General features: G+C 44.7%; 1 protein-coding gene and 1 pseudogene across 1 annotated transcript; both read right to left on the minus strand.

Annotated features, from left to right (window-relative positions):
* Positions 1-523: 523 nt before the first annotated feature.
* On the minus strand, positions 524-1,487 carry LOC139783817 (uncharacterized; annotated as a pseudogene).
* Positions 1,488-8,496: 7,009 nt separating this feature from the next.
* On the minus strand, positions 8,497-9,319 carry LOC139783818 (uncharacterized). The gene is given in 4 exon segments (XM_071722975.1): positions 8,497-8,699; positions 8,801-8,921; positions 8,982-9,140; positions 9,230-9,319. Coding segments are annotated over 4 exon segments (573 nt in total).
* Between the last annotated feature and the right edge of the window lie 9,186 nt (positions 9,320-18,505).

Consider the following 18,505-nt stretch of genomic DNA (forward strand, 5'->3'; position numbering starts at 1 on the left):
ACTAAAATTATTTATTTTCTTGTTAAAAATCGGCACCAAAAAAAAACTGGCGGTTTAGCCCCGGTCTCACCTATATAGTACAAGGAAAGAAAAAGGAATTACATTTTGTACATAGTATAGGCTACATTATTATTATGTTTCGTTTTCTATTCAGTCCACAGACATTTCATGCGTCATCATCCGCCGGAGAGATCCACTCAAAGGGAATAAGTCGAAATTAAGACATATCTTTATATTTTTATACAAGCAGAACACATTTATATTGTTCTTATGAAATATATATATTATTCAGTACACATAATGTATATACTGTAATAAAATAAGAACACCAATTGATTAAAAAGAAGTAGATTATTTATTCATATATGAGAATACGTCTGACTTCCATGATAGCTGTAAGATGACTTAATTAAGCTAAAACTTAGGTAATTGAAGTACGTTGCTATGTAACAAAAGATCGTCATAGATCTCACGCCCCCAACACACATAAATGCGTGTCACATTTTAACAATATTTACAACTATCACAGATATTTCCATTGCCACGGAACAGCACCTTCATGTAAAAAATAATTTTTAAATTCTTCGTGAATATTTGCGGCATATCGCGAATGCGCTTGACCGCCTGCACGACCTATCCTAAGGAACGTCGAGGAAGTTTCCATTTGTCGCCATTGTCCTTCAATAATGTTTGCATTTTCAGATATGGAGTCAGAAAATTGTGGAGAACAATATCCAGGGTCTGTTAATAGAAAATTATGGAGCACTACAATTGCTTTTATAATTTTTTCTGCTGTTTCAACAGATGTAATTATAGGTTTTTGGCAAATTCGAAATCTTGCAGCCATGATGCCGAATGCATTTTCTACCACTCGTCTAGCTCGACTTAAACGATAATTAAATATTTTCTGTTCTTTAGTTATATTTCTTCCAAGATATGGCCTCAAAGTAAATTTATTCAGCTGAAATGCTTCATCAGCCACAAGCATATATGGCAAAGGTGGTCTGTCAACGGAGTATACTGATGGCACTGGCACATTCAATTCATCCCGATAAAACATTTGGCCCATTACGGAATTAAAAAAAAACTCCGCCATCACTATGCCGGCCTTGCGCACCAATATCAACAAGCATGAATCTATAGGAGGCCGAGACGATAGCCATGAGCACAATACTGTGAAATCCTTTATAATTGTAGTACGTAGAGCCAGCATGACCTGGACACTGAAAAACCTTAATTATTAAAGATAAAATAGCACATAAAATCTATGATGTGTCTCGGTCCACAATTTACCTTGATTGCAACGTGTTTACCATCAATTGCGCCAATGCAATGTGGAAAGTTCCACTGTTCTTCAAACTCAGCAGCAATTTTTGTCCAGTTGGCGCTAGAAGGTTGAAATAATTCATCCTGTAACACGTTCCATAGTGCTTCACAGGTTTCCTGTACAATCATTGAGACCGTACTCTGTCCCACTCTATACGCATAAGCCACGGAGCTCATTAAGTCTCCTGATGATAAGAACCTATCAATGAAGAATTAAACAAGTTAATATGATTTATAATAAAGTTGATTTATAATAAAGTTGATTTATAATAAAGTTGATTTATAATAAAATTGACTTAACATAAAGTTGTTCTAACATAGCACTGACTTACCGAAGAGTTATATATAATCGATCCTTAGCAGAAATTGGTTCCCTGTAATTAGTCACTTGCTTTTCAATTAGCGGTTGCACTCGTTGTAGTAGAGCATTAAACTTTTCCACACTCATACGACAATATTGAAAATGTGCATCTTGATCACCAAGACGCATTTCATTTATAAGATTGTAGCCATCACCTTGATTAATTTGTTCACGGATTATATATATAGGCCTCACCCAATAACGTCTATTTCTTCTACCACGCCGTTTACGATAAACATATAGTAACGTTAATAGTAGTAATCTTCGTCGTTGATAAAGCTCTAAATATCTATCGTAATTATTCATTTTGTTTAATCAATTGTTGTCAAAATTTTTTAGATTATAGACGCTTGACGCTGTCGCTTTCGGTGTGAATAGCGACGATGCTCATAGGCTAGCGTTCAGCGCTTGCTGCTCGCTGCTTGACGCTTGACGCGTCCTGTCTGTCAGAGCCTTAAAAGCTTTCTATGACTAGGCGTCGTCTCGTGAGTCACGCTCGGTGCTTCCCGTTATCGCGCAACCACGCTCGTACTCGAATTAATCACGCTAATTTCGCTAGCGGACAACGGGATAAGTTCAACGGGATCGGATGTTACTGCGGTAAACCAAAGGTGTTAGCGCGCCGAAGTCTCGCGAAGAACTGTCCGGGAGGAATGGGTCTCGTTCTCCCACTTTGGGGCACGCGCAGGCGTAGAGCTGCCGATTTAGGCGCGAACGGTGTTGTGCTACGACGCGCGCTGACGCGATTGGTCGGTTGTGTCGCTGATTGGCGGAGAGCGACACGATCCCCTCGTCGTTGAACAAATAAGATCTCACTGAGCCGTTCTGCTGGCTCAGCTCTCCAATGATGTGAGATACTGATTCCTGATTGGACGGCGGACAAGGGTTCTCGCTTCGACGCTCGCGATGCGGCAACCAATGCCAGCCGTCGCAATTCGCACGATGTGCAAGTTCGCGACAAGTCACTCGGAACGTTTCCGAGTGACCGAACATGGTCATTGCGACGTTCCCCGCTGTAGCCAGGTAAGTATCTATTTACTAGAATCATTTTATTAATTCTCCTTTTCTTTCAGGTACCCGTCTTCGTGGGATCGTCTCGCCCAATCAATGGACTGGAAAGTGTCGTCGGTAAGTATCCGAACGGTAAGTATAATATATGTATCGCATACAATAATAAATCACTAATCGTAATTGTTTCGACAGGGAAAAACATAAAATAAAGTTACACAATGTAAAACACGCGCTATTCTTAAGATCTCGCTGTTTCGAGCCGTGCTCGCTTCTCATTGGTCAATTTCACGCGCTTATCTGAAATGTTCGCGCAACGCGCTGTTATTGGCTGAATGCCTTGCAAAATCATAAATCAAACTGAAAATGTGTAAAACTATATCAAATTGCCAGGAATCAATCCTATTGGCTCGCGGTATATCGAAAGTGTCTGAAATTATCAAATCAACTGAAAATAACATAATTCTGTGTAAAATCGACTGGGATGCGTCCCATTGGTCGTCGATATGCGACATTTCGTCGGAACTGTCAAAACTGCTCAAAATTAATAGATGAATATAAAACTCGCTCGCATGGACGTCACTGGTCCTCGGGAATGCTCTTTGGCAGGAATCATGCAAAACATGCTGGTTAATCGAGAACCACTCGCGGTTCGACTTTTACGCTAAATAATATTATGTATAACGTGTATAGTGTGTAGATTGTCAAAATGGTTTGTGTGTCTGGAAATGATAGGATCAGAGGAATGAATATGATAGCCGTTACTACTAAATACTCCTTGAACTTCATCGTGTGGCTTTTATCGAATAAATCGCGTATAAACTGTATAGAATGAGGATTGAAAACAAAATGAATATTGCTGTTAGAATTAATGATGTTATTCTCTCTGAATCCATCTCTGTGTATTTAAAACGTTCAATGTGACTATTTGTCAATGCTGGCCTGTGATTGGCTCCTTTCCGTGTATCTTTACTCTTATGCTGAGACTCGAACTAACGCTCGTTCTGGGATTGGTGGGATATGATTTGTGGGCATGTATATCTGTTTTTCGTTTAATGTTGTATATTTCGTCGTGTACCTTCTTACATGCCAGTACGTAGAATAAAATAAAGTAATTCGCGCTTCTTTGGCGTTCGCTGACACAGGGTGTCGTGGAAATAATGTAAGGTACTAAAACCACTCTATATATGCTTAATTGCAATCAACAAAATAAAAGAAATAAAATTTTTAGCCTATCGGTCTCGTAACTCGATAAAACTTTTTAGTGTCCAATAAGAAATAAGAATATTGTTGTGAGCGCACAACGAATTATAGATTAAGTATTGCACTTGGCAACTCCGAGTTGCCTCCTATCGGTAACTTGACCCTAGCGACGAGGAACGCTGACGCGAAGACCTGCCCAAGTTTCGGGAATGACTAAATATGGTCATCCCGGACATTTGACCACGGTGCCAAAAACGCTGACAACGAAGTCAGCAACACCGAGCGGATAAAGAGCCCGCCTTTCCAACGAGTCAGTCGTCAGCTAGTAACGATACGAGAAACGTGCGTCTTATACGAAAGTATTTTCTGTTACGCGAGTACCGGGATTAGCAAAGGGGAAACCGCTTTAAACTTGTAAAGGGGAAATATATTTCACTCATTTATACATAGTCATTTATACAAAAGAACCTTGTGCCGGCACATCCCATCCTTGAGGCACAACAATATTTATTGCGCACGGGTTTGGGTCTCCGTGGCCTGTGATTGGTCCTCGTTGATCGGACCCTCGGTAATCTTGTCTCTCGCTCCTAGTTGGTTGCTCTTTATCTCGTACGCCTCGCCGTGTTCAGCGGGCTGATCTGCTACGTACGCCTCGCCGTGTCCAGCGGGCTGAATCCCCTCGGACAGTATTATGGCCTCCGCCACCGCCTCGGGAATAGTTTGTAATATCTGCTCGCTCGAGATGCTCTCAAAGCTGCAGTCCTGCACTGCCGTGTCTCTATTGGCCCTTTCAGCAGTCTCGATCGACGGCTCCGCCATGCCCTGTTCCTCCGCTGCTGTAGACGTCTCTCCGGTTGGCTGGCAGTCACCGCCGCTGCACTCAGGGTTCGACGATGTAACGGAGCCTCTAGCACCCGGTTCCACGGGCAGCCGGTGCGGCTTGGTGGCAATCACATGGAGGAGAACGGACGAGCCCGTTTCCTGCTCTCGAGTAGAGGCGGGTGACGGGTTTGTGATAGTGAAATGGGACCGCGTCCATGTTGCCGGGCTGTACATATCCCCCAACGTGGACGTGGTCGAGTTCAAGAGAGTGCTGGAGGAACTAAGGGTCTGCCTGAAGAGGATCCTGCCCAGGCAGGTTATAGTGGCCGGGGATTTCAACGCCAAGTCGGCGTTGTAGGGCTCTCCGGTCACGGACAGGAGGGGCAGGATCCTCGAGCACTGGGCGGCGGGCCTGGGACTCGTCCGACTAAACTCCGGGGGTGTTCAGACCTGCGTTAGGCAACAGGGGGGGGGGGTCCATCGTCGATTTGACGTGGGCAACCCCCCCTGGCCCGCAGGGTGAAGGGATGGAGAGTGGCCGAGGAGGTTGAGTCTCTGTCAGACCATCTATTTATAGAGATGAGCCTCCCGGTCACCTCCCCGGAGGTCCAGGCCCGCCGTAGGGAGACGGAGCGCCGTTTCCCTCGCTGGGCGGTGCGGAAAATTGACGGGGACTTACATCAGGTCTCCATCCACACTTCGTTGTGGATGGATGATGTCCTGTCAATCTCAGACGACGTGGATAAGGTCGCCGATAGAATTCGGGATATAATAACGGCGGCATGCGACACTAGCATGCCCCGTTCTAGACCACACCCACGCAAGGCGGCTTATTGATGGACGGAGGAAATAACCGAGCTAAGGCGAGCCTTCGTCCACTCAAGACGTCGCTGGCTGCGGGCTAGGCGAGACCAACGCCTACACCCGCGACGTATGGAAGAGGCAGGAGTAGATTACCGCTCCGCCAAGCGGGTCTACTCCTGGGCAATAAAGCAGGCCAAGGACAGGTCGTGGCAGGAACTCCTGCAGGACCTGGAGGAAGATCCGTGGGGGCGCCCATATAAGATGGTGTTAAACAAGTTGAGGACTTGGGCGCCCCCAGCAACGGAGTCCATGGACCCCGAGTTCCTTAAGGAGGTGGTTGACACCCTCTTCCCCGACGATCCGGGGGAGAGGGTGATCGGCGGTCCCGCTCCACCCGATGTGGAGTGGGACGAGGAGCTCGGTGTGTCCATGGACGAGCTTAGAAAGGCCGCTAAGAGGCTTAAGGCTGGGAAGGCTCCGGGTCCGGATGAAGTTCCCAGTAAAGCATGGTCCTTGGCCACGGGGGAGCTGGCCGAGCACTTGAGAGTGTTGTTTACCAAGTGTCTAAAAAATGGCCGGTTCCCCCACGCTTGAAAGACAGCGCGATTGGTCCTTCTCCCCAAGCCCGGAAAACCCGCCGACCAACCATCGGCGTATAGGCCAATTTGCTTGCTGGACGAGGTCGGCAAACTCTTTGAGAGAGTCATCGCCGACCGAATCGTCTAGCATTTGTCCCGGACTGGTCCTAATCTATTTGAGGACCAGTACGGTTTTCGAGAGGGTAGATCCACCGAGGATGCGATATTGCGCATCATGGCTCTCTCGAAAGCCGCGTCGGAGGCCGGCAGGGTGCTGCTGGGCGTTAGCTTTGACGTGGCTAACGCCTTTAAGGGGATCCTATAGTGAAGGCCGAACTTCCTCGATGTCGATAATGTCGAACATTTTTAATTCCATTCTAATTCGTTTTCTATCATTTTCTATATTACCGGCCTATATCTGCCCTTGTCTAACAAGAGGCATCTGTCCTTGTTTCGATTGCTGCGCCATCTCTCGCTACACGCCATACTGCTCTTCTTGTCATTCCGCATGTATATTTGCATGTGTAAAAGTTAAAACAATGACACTTTTTTTCTAGACTTCTATCGTAGTTGTAATTGCACGATATTGTTCTTCAATGTTTTCCCTAGAGGGCTAGATTCTCATTTTGTATATATAAACTGCAGTATTTTAGTATAACCAAATATTGTCGTCAGTGACAGCTCTATGTGCCCAAATTTTTAATTTTTTTTTTCGTTTTGGAAGTTAAAACCGATCTAGCCCTCTACATATTTGTGCGTACTTTAATTCTAGACCAAATTTTTGCAATTCCGTAAAGCCAATTAAAAGTGGTTTTGTTTTAACTAAATGGGTAATACTGAAGGAGACGGGCTTCCTCTCCGATTTCGATGAAATTAGGCTTATTCGACGCGTTTTTGCACAAAACGACCGAATCTGGCAGAAAAAAGTGTCGCTCTGTCACGCGAAGCGAGATATTAACAGTTAAAGTTGACGACTCCCAGGTTATGATTCCTGTCATACCGACGAGATGTAGCGATTACGAACACACCCTATGGCCATATGCGCATGCTCAGTGGCTGCACGCGCATGCAAAAGTGCGCGAATTTGAAACGTATGTATACTTATATAATGCATATCACTTATTGTTAGCTTTCAATGATGAATATATCTTATATAATATATCAAAGTACATGCGTGGACGAAACGGCTTAGCTCCTCTGCACCCCCCCATGCTTGTACTTTATTATTTCGCTTTACAACTTAGCATGTACTTTAAGTTGTAAAGCGAGGTCCACGCTGCCTACCGGCGGAGGTGGGTGCGGGAGAGGGGGCCAAAGGCCCCCCTTGCACCCCCCCGCGCGTGTGTGTGTATGCATAACATCTACAATTTAATATAGTCAGGATAAACTAATAAAATCTATTAATTTATCCTGACTATCCTGACTATATTAAATTGTAGATGTTATGCACACACACCCACACACACCCACACACACACACACACACACACACACACACACACACACACACACACACACACACACACACACACACACACACACACACACACACACACACACACACACACACACACACACACACACACACCTCCGCCGGTAGGCAGCGTGGACCTCGCTTTATAACTTAAAGTACATGCTAAGTTATAAAGCGAAATTATAAAGTACATGCATAAGGGGGGGGGGTGCAGAGGAGCAAAGCCCTCCCGCTCACGTGCGCTCACGCATGTAAACTCCCCTGCACCTCTCCATGCATGTGCTTTGATATATTATGTAAGATATATTCATCATTGAAAGCTACAGTGTGTACAGTTACAGCGTTTTCTATAGAGAAATGTTAGATTAATATGAATCCAATAAATAATTAAAATTGAATGTATTATTTTGAAGTTGTGATTTTCATTAAAGCAGATAGTTTGTATTTAACTATTTAAAGCGCGTCACTAACCTACATAGGTTAGTTGACGCGCTTTAAACACTTAAACACTTTTAAAGCGCGTCATCTAACCTATGTAGGTTAGTGACATTTGAAATTGGTTAGTGACGCGCTTTAAACAATTAAATACTTTTAAAGCACTTTAAATTCGCGCACTTTTGCATGCACGTGCGGCCACGGAGCATGCGCATGAGGCCAAGGAAAAATAAAAAAGTGTGAATAATTTAATCGCAAATAATTTAATTAATGGTAAAATACATTGTTTGAAGTGCAATAATGAATTAAAAATAAACAGAAGTAACTTCCTATTTCGTTGTCGAAAAGTCTTGTATGAGAAAAGTAAACATAAGAAATATGTAAGGAAACAATGTGACTTCAAAGCAAGTGCAAAAATTAAAACATGGTTTAGCAATAGCATGGTTAAGCTTTAAATTGAGTGAGATGGTCCAGCCTCCGAGACATCAGGTACATCGGTGAAAATCTTTGGTGGATATAATTCCGCAATTGCACAAAAAAAAACTTTGCAAACGCTCTTCATATTTATGAACGCGTTTGAAAAGATATTCCGCTAAATATCCCGCTAAGTGATGAGTACGCGTACCATAGCGTGGGATATTCGCTCTCACTTCTCTCCAAACGCGTTCGATATGTTGAGTGTGGGCTCCTAAATATAGAACAAATACAAATAAATAATGTTAAGTTTAATGTAGTGTATATGAATGCATATGTTGCAATGTAAATGATTTATAAAGTGCCTGTACTAACCGGTATCTGGGTCGACAAAGTTCACAGAATGATTAACTGTCAAATGTTGGAAACCTTCACTATTCAAACAGTTATAAGATCTCCAACAATCTGACATTATTGTCGTCCCAGGTAAAATCCACTCTTTAATAATTTTAAGAAGTGTTTTCTCTGTGCGATCCGGAACTGCCACAAAAAATACTTTTTTTTATTCACGCTAGTATCCACCAAAGATCCACTTTCCTTCGATTATTCGGCCACAGTTATACTTTCTTTTGCCGATTTTGGCTTCGTCAATTTCAACAATTTTATTGAGTCCTCCAAGTTTTGTTGAATATTTTTCAGCCCAAAATATGCAAACCTATAGCAATTTCCACATTATACATTTCATAAATATATATTTCATCTTTTTATATATCTCATGTATTTCATGTATCAAATTCTACTTACTTCTCGGCAAAAAGAAATCCAATCAACAACCGAATGATCGGAAAGTTGCAGTTCTGTACATAAAAACTGATGTCGCGGAGGTTTCAACATAATAAAGTACGTAGTTATTCTACATACTGTTTCTAAGCTTAATTTGCAATTACTAAACCATGTGTCAACTTTTGCACTTGCTTTGAAGCCACATTGTCTCTTCACATATTTCTTATGTTTATTTTTCTCGTACAAGGCTTTTTGGCTACTTTTAATTCATTATTGCACTTTGGACAATGTATTGTACCATTAATTAAATTATTTGCGATTAAAAAATTTATTAATTCCTCCTTGTTGTGTTACAGCCAAAAATTCGTACAGCTGCATTTTGCCTCGTGAATCATAATAAAACTTGTCGCTGCTTGTCGCGTGTGAGGAAACAAAAGAGAATCAACATTCGAATTATGTTATTTTTCTTACTTACCAATCAGACAGATGTCACGTGACCTATCCTGTCCTTTTCTGTGCGTCTACGGAACATGCGTATGTAGCCGCGGAGAGAGCGGGGCATGGTCACAGTCGCTACATCGCGTCGGTATGACAGGTTTCATAACCTGATAGTCGTCAACTTTAACAGTTAATATCTCGCTTCGCGGGGCAGAGCGACACTTTTTTCTGCCAGATTCGGCAGGCTTGCCAGTTTTACAGTTACGAGCAGATATTATTTTGGCTCGGACGCCGTAGACCCACGTACACGGAGGGTTAAATATGCATTACACATTATGTGGATAAATAGGTATATGTGTGTAATTATATTTGAAATTTCTATAAATTGCTTTACGTGTAATTTTATATATTTTCTTATTTTACATGCATATATATCTTTTTAAAACTAGTAATATAATTATATATGATATAATATTATCATTATTTTATACAGGGTGCCCCGGGTTTTACCCGACAAACTGCGGGAGCATATTCTTCAATAATTATTGAAACGGAACATGAAATAGGTAAAAATTATTACCTATTTTGATAACTCTTATTGTTATTAAAGTTCCCCATAAGTAAAAATCAAGAGGCGTTAACTTTGGCGATCTTGCCAAATTTAAGTCAAAGGAGGTCAGAGAATCATTTTTACCTATTTCATGTTCCGTTTCAATATTTGTTTATAACTTTGTTTATAATAAAGCATTTTTAGCCAAACTTCATATAATATTTTTTTCTTATTTTCACTTGTAGAATATGCTCCCGCAGTTTGTCGGGTAAAACCCGGGGCACCCTGTATAAAATAATGATAGTATTATATCATACATAATTATATTACTAGTTTTAAAAAGATATATATGCATGTAAAATAAAAAAATATATAAAATTACACGTAAAGCAATTTATAGAAATTTTAAATATAATTACACACATATACTATTTATCCACATAAACCTATTTATCCACCTATTTATCCACATAATGTGTAATGCATATTTAACCCTCCGTGTACGTGAGTCTACGGCGTCCGAGCCAAAATAATATCTGCTCGTAACTGTAAAACTGGCAAGCCTGCCTCCATTTCTAAAAAAGTAAGTGAGAAAAGGGACTCAAGAGGGACCCAGAGCTGTTACGAAAGATCAATATATCGCCGAATACCGAGCAAGTCAAGTCTCGCACGGACGTCTCAGACCCATGTATGCACTAGACGTAATATCTTTTTTGTAAGTAATAATTTTGCTAATATTATTAAAAGTTCATTAAAAATCAAATATTAAATAAACAAATGTTTATCAAAAGATTATAAAATTGTCAACTATAATGTAGACAGATGTTTTGTAAATTTTTTTAGATTTTTTAAAATACTTTAAGGTAGGGAAAATAGCGTTGGACATGACAGATTCACGTATGCACTAAGAAGGTACCGAAAAAACAGAGGGTTAATAAAAGCATTCTTTCATATATTTAATATATTCTTGAAGTGTGTGAGAATTTATATTTTATTATTTTGCGTATACGCGTCTCCGTGTAATACGCAGATATCTGTAGCATACGCTGTTATACCCGCCTCGATACGGGTACCCGTACTGACGCGGGTATAACGGGTACCCGTATTGACACGGGTAGCGGGTACCCGAATCGATACGGGTACCCGCTACCCGAATTACCCGGGTACCCGCGGAACCGGTCCAGATCCGTATACAACGGGTAACGGGCGAACGGGCGGGTACTCGGATACCCGGGTATTCCGAGCTCTAGCAAAAACGCGTCAAATAAGCCTAATTTCATCGAAATCGGAGAGAAAGCCCGTCTCTTTCAGTATGACCACTAAATGTATCCCTCCGTATCTAATAACCGTAATATACGACTATCTCCGGGACAGGCAATTGGCCTATACGGACCAAGATGGAATCATCAGGGTCAGGCTGGTCGTGCGGGGGGTTCCGCAGGGGTCGGTGTTCGGCCCGCTCCTATGGAGCCTAGGGTACGACTTTGTACTCCGGGTCGCCCTCCTCCCAGGATGTTGGCTGAACGGTTTTGCCGATGACACATTCCTGGGAGTAGAGGGCGCCAACTGGGAGGAGGCCATCGCGCTGGCTAACGTCGCAGTGAGGCAGGTTGTATCCGCTTTGCGGGAAGTGGGCCTAAGGGTGGCTCCCCAGAAGACGCAAGCCGTCTTCTTTTACGACAAGTCGATGGGGAGTCCACCCGCGGCCCACATAGTAGTTGAGGGAACCCGTGTCCCCGTGGAGGCCAGTATGAAAGTACTGGGCCTCTGGTTGGATGGCACTTGGGGCTTTGGCGAGCACTTCGCTCGCCTAACCCCCAGAGCTATAGGCGTGGCCAATAGCTTGGCCAGGCTAATGCCGAATCTGGGGGGGCGAGCGGTCGTGCTCGCCGTTTCTACGCCGGAACCGTGAACGCCGTGACGCTCTACGGCGCCCCAGTTTGGGCGTCAGCAGCGGGGGGCTCGCGCCGCATTCAGGCGCAGTTGCGCCGTATACAGCGGCCCATAGCCCTACGAGTGTCACGAGCGTACAACACGGTTTCGCACGCGGCGGCGACGGCCCTGGCGGGTCTTCCCCCATTAGAGCTTGCGGCTCGACAGTACGCTGAAGTACATAGGCGTACAAGGGAGCTGCAAGCTGGGAGAATACCAATCCCGCCCAGGGCTCGTCAGCAAATCAGGCTCCAAGAGAGGACGGTCCTCATCGAGCGTTGGCGGGAGTATCTCGCCAACGCGGAGTTTGGACAAAGGACCGTCAACGCCATCCGACCCTGTCTGACCGAATGGTTGGACAGTCGGAGATACGGGTTGTCGTTCCACGCGGTACAGGTGCTCACCGGACATGGGTGTTTCGGTGTGTACCTGTGCCGCATCGAGAAGGAGGATACAACCAGATGCCATCACTGCGACGAGGAGAGGGACACGGCGCAGCACACGCTGGAGGGATGTCCAGCGTGGGCAGAACAGCGCCGTGTCCTACTGGGGGGAGGTCGGCAACGACCTCTCCCTCCCGGCCATAGTGGCGGCTATGGTCAGGGATGAGACGAAGTGGCGGGCATTCCTGGCCTTCTGCGGCCAGGTGATGTCCGCCAAAGAGGAGGCGGAGAGAATCTGACGCGGGGAGATAGATCCTCCCCTACCTGCGGATCCTCTCCCTCAACCGTGATTTTGGCTGTGGGCCTTTTAAGGCCCGCTCTCTCCCTCGGGAGAAGCATCACGGTTGACCGGGAACGGGGAACGAGACCCGCTCCAAATAGATTATTCAGGCGGGTCATTATTGTAAGCTCAGCCGGCCTCTCCAAAGTTTTGGGGAGAGAAAACCGCTCTCTCCAGCGGTACGAGCAGAACCGTGGAACCGAATGTCAAAACACCCGTTTCCGATTTAAGCCGGGAATCGTTCGTGGAGACGCAGACTATGTCCCACGACCCCGAGAACACGAGCGAGGTGCAGGAGGAGCAGGAGGTGCAGCCGAGCCAGGTGCATCAGCCGATCGAGGAGCGATCAGAAGGGTCTCAGGCGAACCTGACGCAGATCCAGGACGCTGCCGAGCATGACCGACGAGCAGTGACACACGAGGAGATCCAGAGGCTGTGGGCGACGAGAGAAACGCCATTCGTGGTGAGCACGTCCCCGGGGAGCCAAATATTCCAAGCAGAGGAGGAGGTGCGGCAAGAGCTGCAATCAAACGACGACGGCACACCGATCCAAGGTGTAGACCAGGTGCACCAGCAGGTGTACACGCAACTATAATACCTTTTATTTAATGTACTCAGATGAGATAAGTTTAAGAACAATTTTATTGAGAGATAGAGATTTATTAGCGCTGAGCGCACACTGACGAACAGTCAGGATTTTTATTTTTATTAACAAGTTTTAAAGAGATAGGAGCACGCGAAGTGCAGAAGTTTTATTATTTCAAAACAGAGTTGTTTTATTACGAGTTTAAGAGTAAGGCTAAAAGCCAATGCGTCGTATATATACATATATAAGATTAAGTTTGTAAAAGACATTTACACTAAATACATAGGGGAGACCGGGGCCTAACCGTCAGTTTTTTTTCGGTGCTGATTTTTAACAAGAAAATAAATAATTTTAGTTAAATGTGGTATACCACTGTAAAGAGTGAACCTTTAGCTACAAAATTTATATAGGAAATTTTTATCTACGTCGCTTTGTTTAACCGGTATAGAGCAAAAACGACAACGGTGGAAAAATTGAAATCTCAAAAATGCCGGGGTTTAACCGTCACCCCCCCGGGGTTTATCCGTCACACTGCATTTTCAATACATATACATACATCTAATCCTGAAAAATGATAGGATACATTTTAATAATTGTTTTTTAAGAGAAAAATATAAAAATTTATTAAAAAATAATTGTTTTACCTATTCCATAAAACATTTTAGGCACGTGAATACAGATCCTGACAAGCGCACGCATGTGTTGTGTGCCCTACGCTCGCACGCAATGCACTGTTTCCCATATGCTCTGTTTATTGTCAACTTCTTTGAGCACACGCAGCACGTATTATCCAAGTCTTCGTCAGAATCCGATCGCTGCTGCTTCCTTGATTTTGATTTACGCCCACTGCTCGTCGAAGGCTGCGGTTCTGTTTGTGTGGCATTTTTTTATTTTATCTTTTCTCACCGCAAGAACTGCCTTCTTGAGTTGCTCCTTGTCGACGGGAATCGACGGCGTCCTCGCGCCGATTCCTCGACGCGCCGACGACGACACGTCGTCGGAATCGCTCCGTCAGGACCCAGGGATTCTGTGATTTACGTCGCTTTGTACGGAGCAACGACGACGACGACGACGACGACGACGACGGCCACGACCACCACCACCACGACGACGACGACGACGACGATGACCACCACCGACACCACCACCACTACAACGGCGGCGACAATGACGCCGAGACGATGGGCCGAACGCTGGACGATGCGGTCGCACGCGCGACTGTCACTGACACAACGACCAACAACGACGATTTACCGCGGCCGGGAGTCGGGACGATCTACCACGCGCGCGGCATGTCAACTCTCGCGCGGAAATCACGGGATCTCAGAGCCGTGCCGTGCCTCGCCGTACCTCGCCGACGTGCCGTGAGCGCGAGCGATCTCGAAAACAACGGTCCGCCATCTTTTCGGTCGGCCAAAACACCCGTTTTGCGACGATACGTGCGTACCATTTCCCTCCTATACAAACTGACGCACGTGCAAGGGAACGGGAAGACAGAATCACGCTCGAGGGAAACATAACCTGAAATCGCCGTGAGCCGAAGTCGTGCGCCCGGCGCGCCACAGTGACGAGACTGACGGATAAACCCCGGGTGCTTACTGACGGATAAGCCCCAAGCACAAGTTTCAGGTTTGATCGCCCACGAAATATTAGACATCAACGATAATGAAAAAACTACACTGGATTCGTGTTCAGCATGCATTACTCTTTATAATCACGTACTTTGAGATTTGGAGAGCAAATATTATTGCAGATATTACAAAATTTCCACGCGCAGAAAATTTCACTTTCACCTTCCGAAAACACGTTTGCCCTCGTAAAAATCATAACACGGCAGATAACCTGCCGAAACTCCGTTGGTCACATGGGTACCATAAGCAGCGTTTACAACGTTAATAGCGAGTTCGCACAATATACAGGTTCCGAGATATTTGATTTGACGGTTCAACCCCGGCGACGGTTAGGCCCCGGTCTCCCCTACATACAACATACTTACCTGTAAAGATTCCTCAAATCCCAGATAATTGTCAGAGTGACAAGCACGAAAATTACATAATTACATTCATTGAAATGAACTCAGATAAATTCAAAATAATTATATTAACATTCATTTTTATTCTATTTGCCATTGCAGTAATCTGCATATTATTATTGGTATATTCTTACAAAGTAGAGTCAGAACCATATTGTTTGCCGTAAAACATTCACCATAAAGCTTAAAGAATACATTATTGTTACATTCATCATATTTTTTCCGTTATTTACAAGTTTCCCAGACACGGAATAATACTTACACTTTTCGCATTATTTACACTTTACCTATTAATATTAGGAGCGGGAGTCGATCCACGAGTGATCCGCGAGTGACAGCCGAGTCACACTAATTATTTTATATTCATTAAACGTTTAGTTTTATTCAATTGCGATAATTCCAGCCAGTGTCGATAATTCGACATATTCTTTAATTAATTTTATTTATAATATTACATTAACAACGAGCGGGACATATTCCTGAGTACTTAACGAAGGTTCACATAATTTAACGCATTTCAAGCGATTACACTTTAATTACACTTTTACACACCACCTACACCTGTTTCTTAGAATCAGCGTGCGAGACGAGCCAGCGAAGGCTCTACACCTTTGTTTACACTTTTGACACTTTCTACACTTGCATGTTAATTTCAGCGTGCGAGACGAGCCGATGAAGGCCCTACACTTTAATAACACTTTTGACACCTTTTACACCTGCATGATGGATTTCAGCGGGCGAGACGAAGTCACCGAAAGGTGCAACACTTTCTACACCATTTACACCTGCATGTTAGATTTCAGCGGGCGAGACGAAGTCACCAAAAGGTGCAACACCTTATACACTTTCTACACTCGACGTCTTAGAATAAGCGTGCGAGACAAGCCAGCCACGGCGATTACACTTTTGATACATTTTTAGCACTCCGAGTGCAGATTCTTTAAATTCATTGAATTTCATAGATATTATTTACAGTTACATCTCACGGAAAAGAGAACAGCCAAATGGAGTCATTCCAGGCAAAGATTTATTTAACATTGCATATTGCATTGATTTTCATTATATTCAGTTACACCTTATTACACTTTTGTGAACTTTCTACACTTTTAGACGGCATTCAGCCAATTTGAAATTATATTCATGTTTTCAATACTATCACATTATTCCCTGTCGATTTAAGAATTCATTATTATATGATTATGCGTGCGGTAATATTAAGCCGCGTTATACTTACCTTTTATACTTACCTTTTATTACACCGATTCCGGTGATTAGATGAGACGATTCCATAGCGATCCCGGGTACCTGAAAGAAAGAGGAGAATTAAAAATGGGTAAAATTACCTGTATACTTACCTGGTTTCATAGGATTCGTCTGTAGTGACGTTGAGAGTCACTCGGTGTAAATCGAGTGACTTTTGGTTCGTTTGCGCGAAGTTTGCGTGCAACGACGTGTTTGGTTCACGCGAGCGCGAAAGCCAAGTCACGCCGTTGCACTTTAGTGTAGCATCTTATGAGAAGGTGCCGAGTCACAAGAGCGACTCGGCTAGCGAAGTGCAGATGGAATCGTACCATCTACACCCTAAGGTATGTACCGCCAATGCGAAGGTTGCGCGCCTAAAATGAGGACTCGGCGCATGCGTGAGTCTAAGGTGGGAGAACTCGACCCGTTCCTCCCGGACAGTCCGTCGCGAACTTTCGAGACGTTAACACGTGCATACCTGTTGCGTCATACAAATCGAAAAAGGCGTTCTTATCCCGTTATCCGCTAGCGTCAGTAGCGTGATTGAATTATTGTTAGAGACAGTGAGTGCGTGATACGGGAAATTCCTATTGCGCTTATATTGATCGTTAAGATCCGCATTAACCGAGAAAGCGGCGTTTCGGGAAAAACTCGACGTAATTCCACGCGATCGAGCGAACACGCGCGCTAAGAGAGATTGCTGTACAATCTATTTTTTAATAAATTGTTATTGTTTATAATAAACAAAACAAATATTTATTCGCGACCCCAGTGAACATCCTATCCGAGAAAACGTAGATTACGCTTCGCTTAACAAGGGCGTGGCCGATGGCCTTGAGGACGTCCGCGACGTAGAAACGACAGCCATATTGCTGAGAAGGAAGGACGGGGCAACGCAGTTACCAAGGCTTTCTGTATTGATGCCTAAAAATACAGTGGCGACCGTAAACACAGCCCAAGTAGTAAGTGGCTATAATTTAACTTTTTATGATTTCATTCGTTGTTCCGGTCACAACCGCACCTCCGATCTTCCCCTCTGACGGGAGGGGGAGACCAGGAGGAAGGGGGGTTCGGCGTTTCGGTGGGAGACAACAAGACGTCGAACCATACCTCCCTGCAAAGCATAGGGAAAAGTTGCGGGGTGGGTGGTGTCCACATCCCGCCACATGATAAACTTAAATGGCTCCTGGAGCCAAGAGCTTAATAAGCTCACAGGAAGGAGCCCAGTTGGGCCTGGCATCGGAGGGCGTTCCGGACGCAATTATAATAAGTTCCCGGGCGCCCTCCATTGACGCAGAGATGGACACTCGTGGGGTTTTAGCCGGTAAGAGTCCGGCACTCCCCTCACTCCTCCCAGAGGGTGAAGGAGTCCTCCCTCTCCAACACTAGAGAGGGACTACTGGTTGAAACCTGACCTTTGGGTCAGGGATTCCAGTAGATGAGGATTTCCCCACGTAAAAAAAAGGTTAGGTTTTTCCTCAGGGGGTGGGGGAGGCCACCGGGGGCTCTTAGGAGTCCCTAGGAGCCTTCCCCACTACCGGTCTTGCGCACCCGAGGCACCCGAGCACACCAGTACCGTAATCTCCGTCGGTCTTCGGGCCGGCGGAAACCGGGGAGTCCCTCCGGGGACTCGCAAGGTAGGCGGCCTCTATAAAAAGTCCGCCCGGTCGGGTGGGACCGTAAGGGACGAGCTTTGGCTCCGTGACCCGGCCACCCTATGGGAAGGAAAACCCAGACAGAAAACCGGGGGACCGGCTGTTCTGCTTAGGAGTCTGGATGGTTTCGGTGTGACCG

This window comes from Temnothorax nylanderi, unplaced genomic scaffold (assembly GCF_030848795.1).
Source record: "Temnothorax nylanderi isolate EJ_2023f unplaced genomic scaffold, tnyl_v1.0 TNYL_tig0546_pilon, whole genome shotgun sequence".
In the NCBI taxonomy this organism is placed as follows: Eukaryota; Metazoa; Arthropoda; class Insecta; order Hymenoptera; family Formicidae; genus Temnothorax; species Temnothorax nylanderi.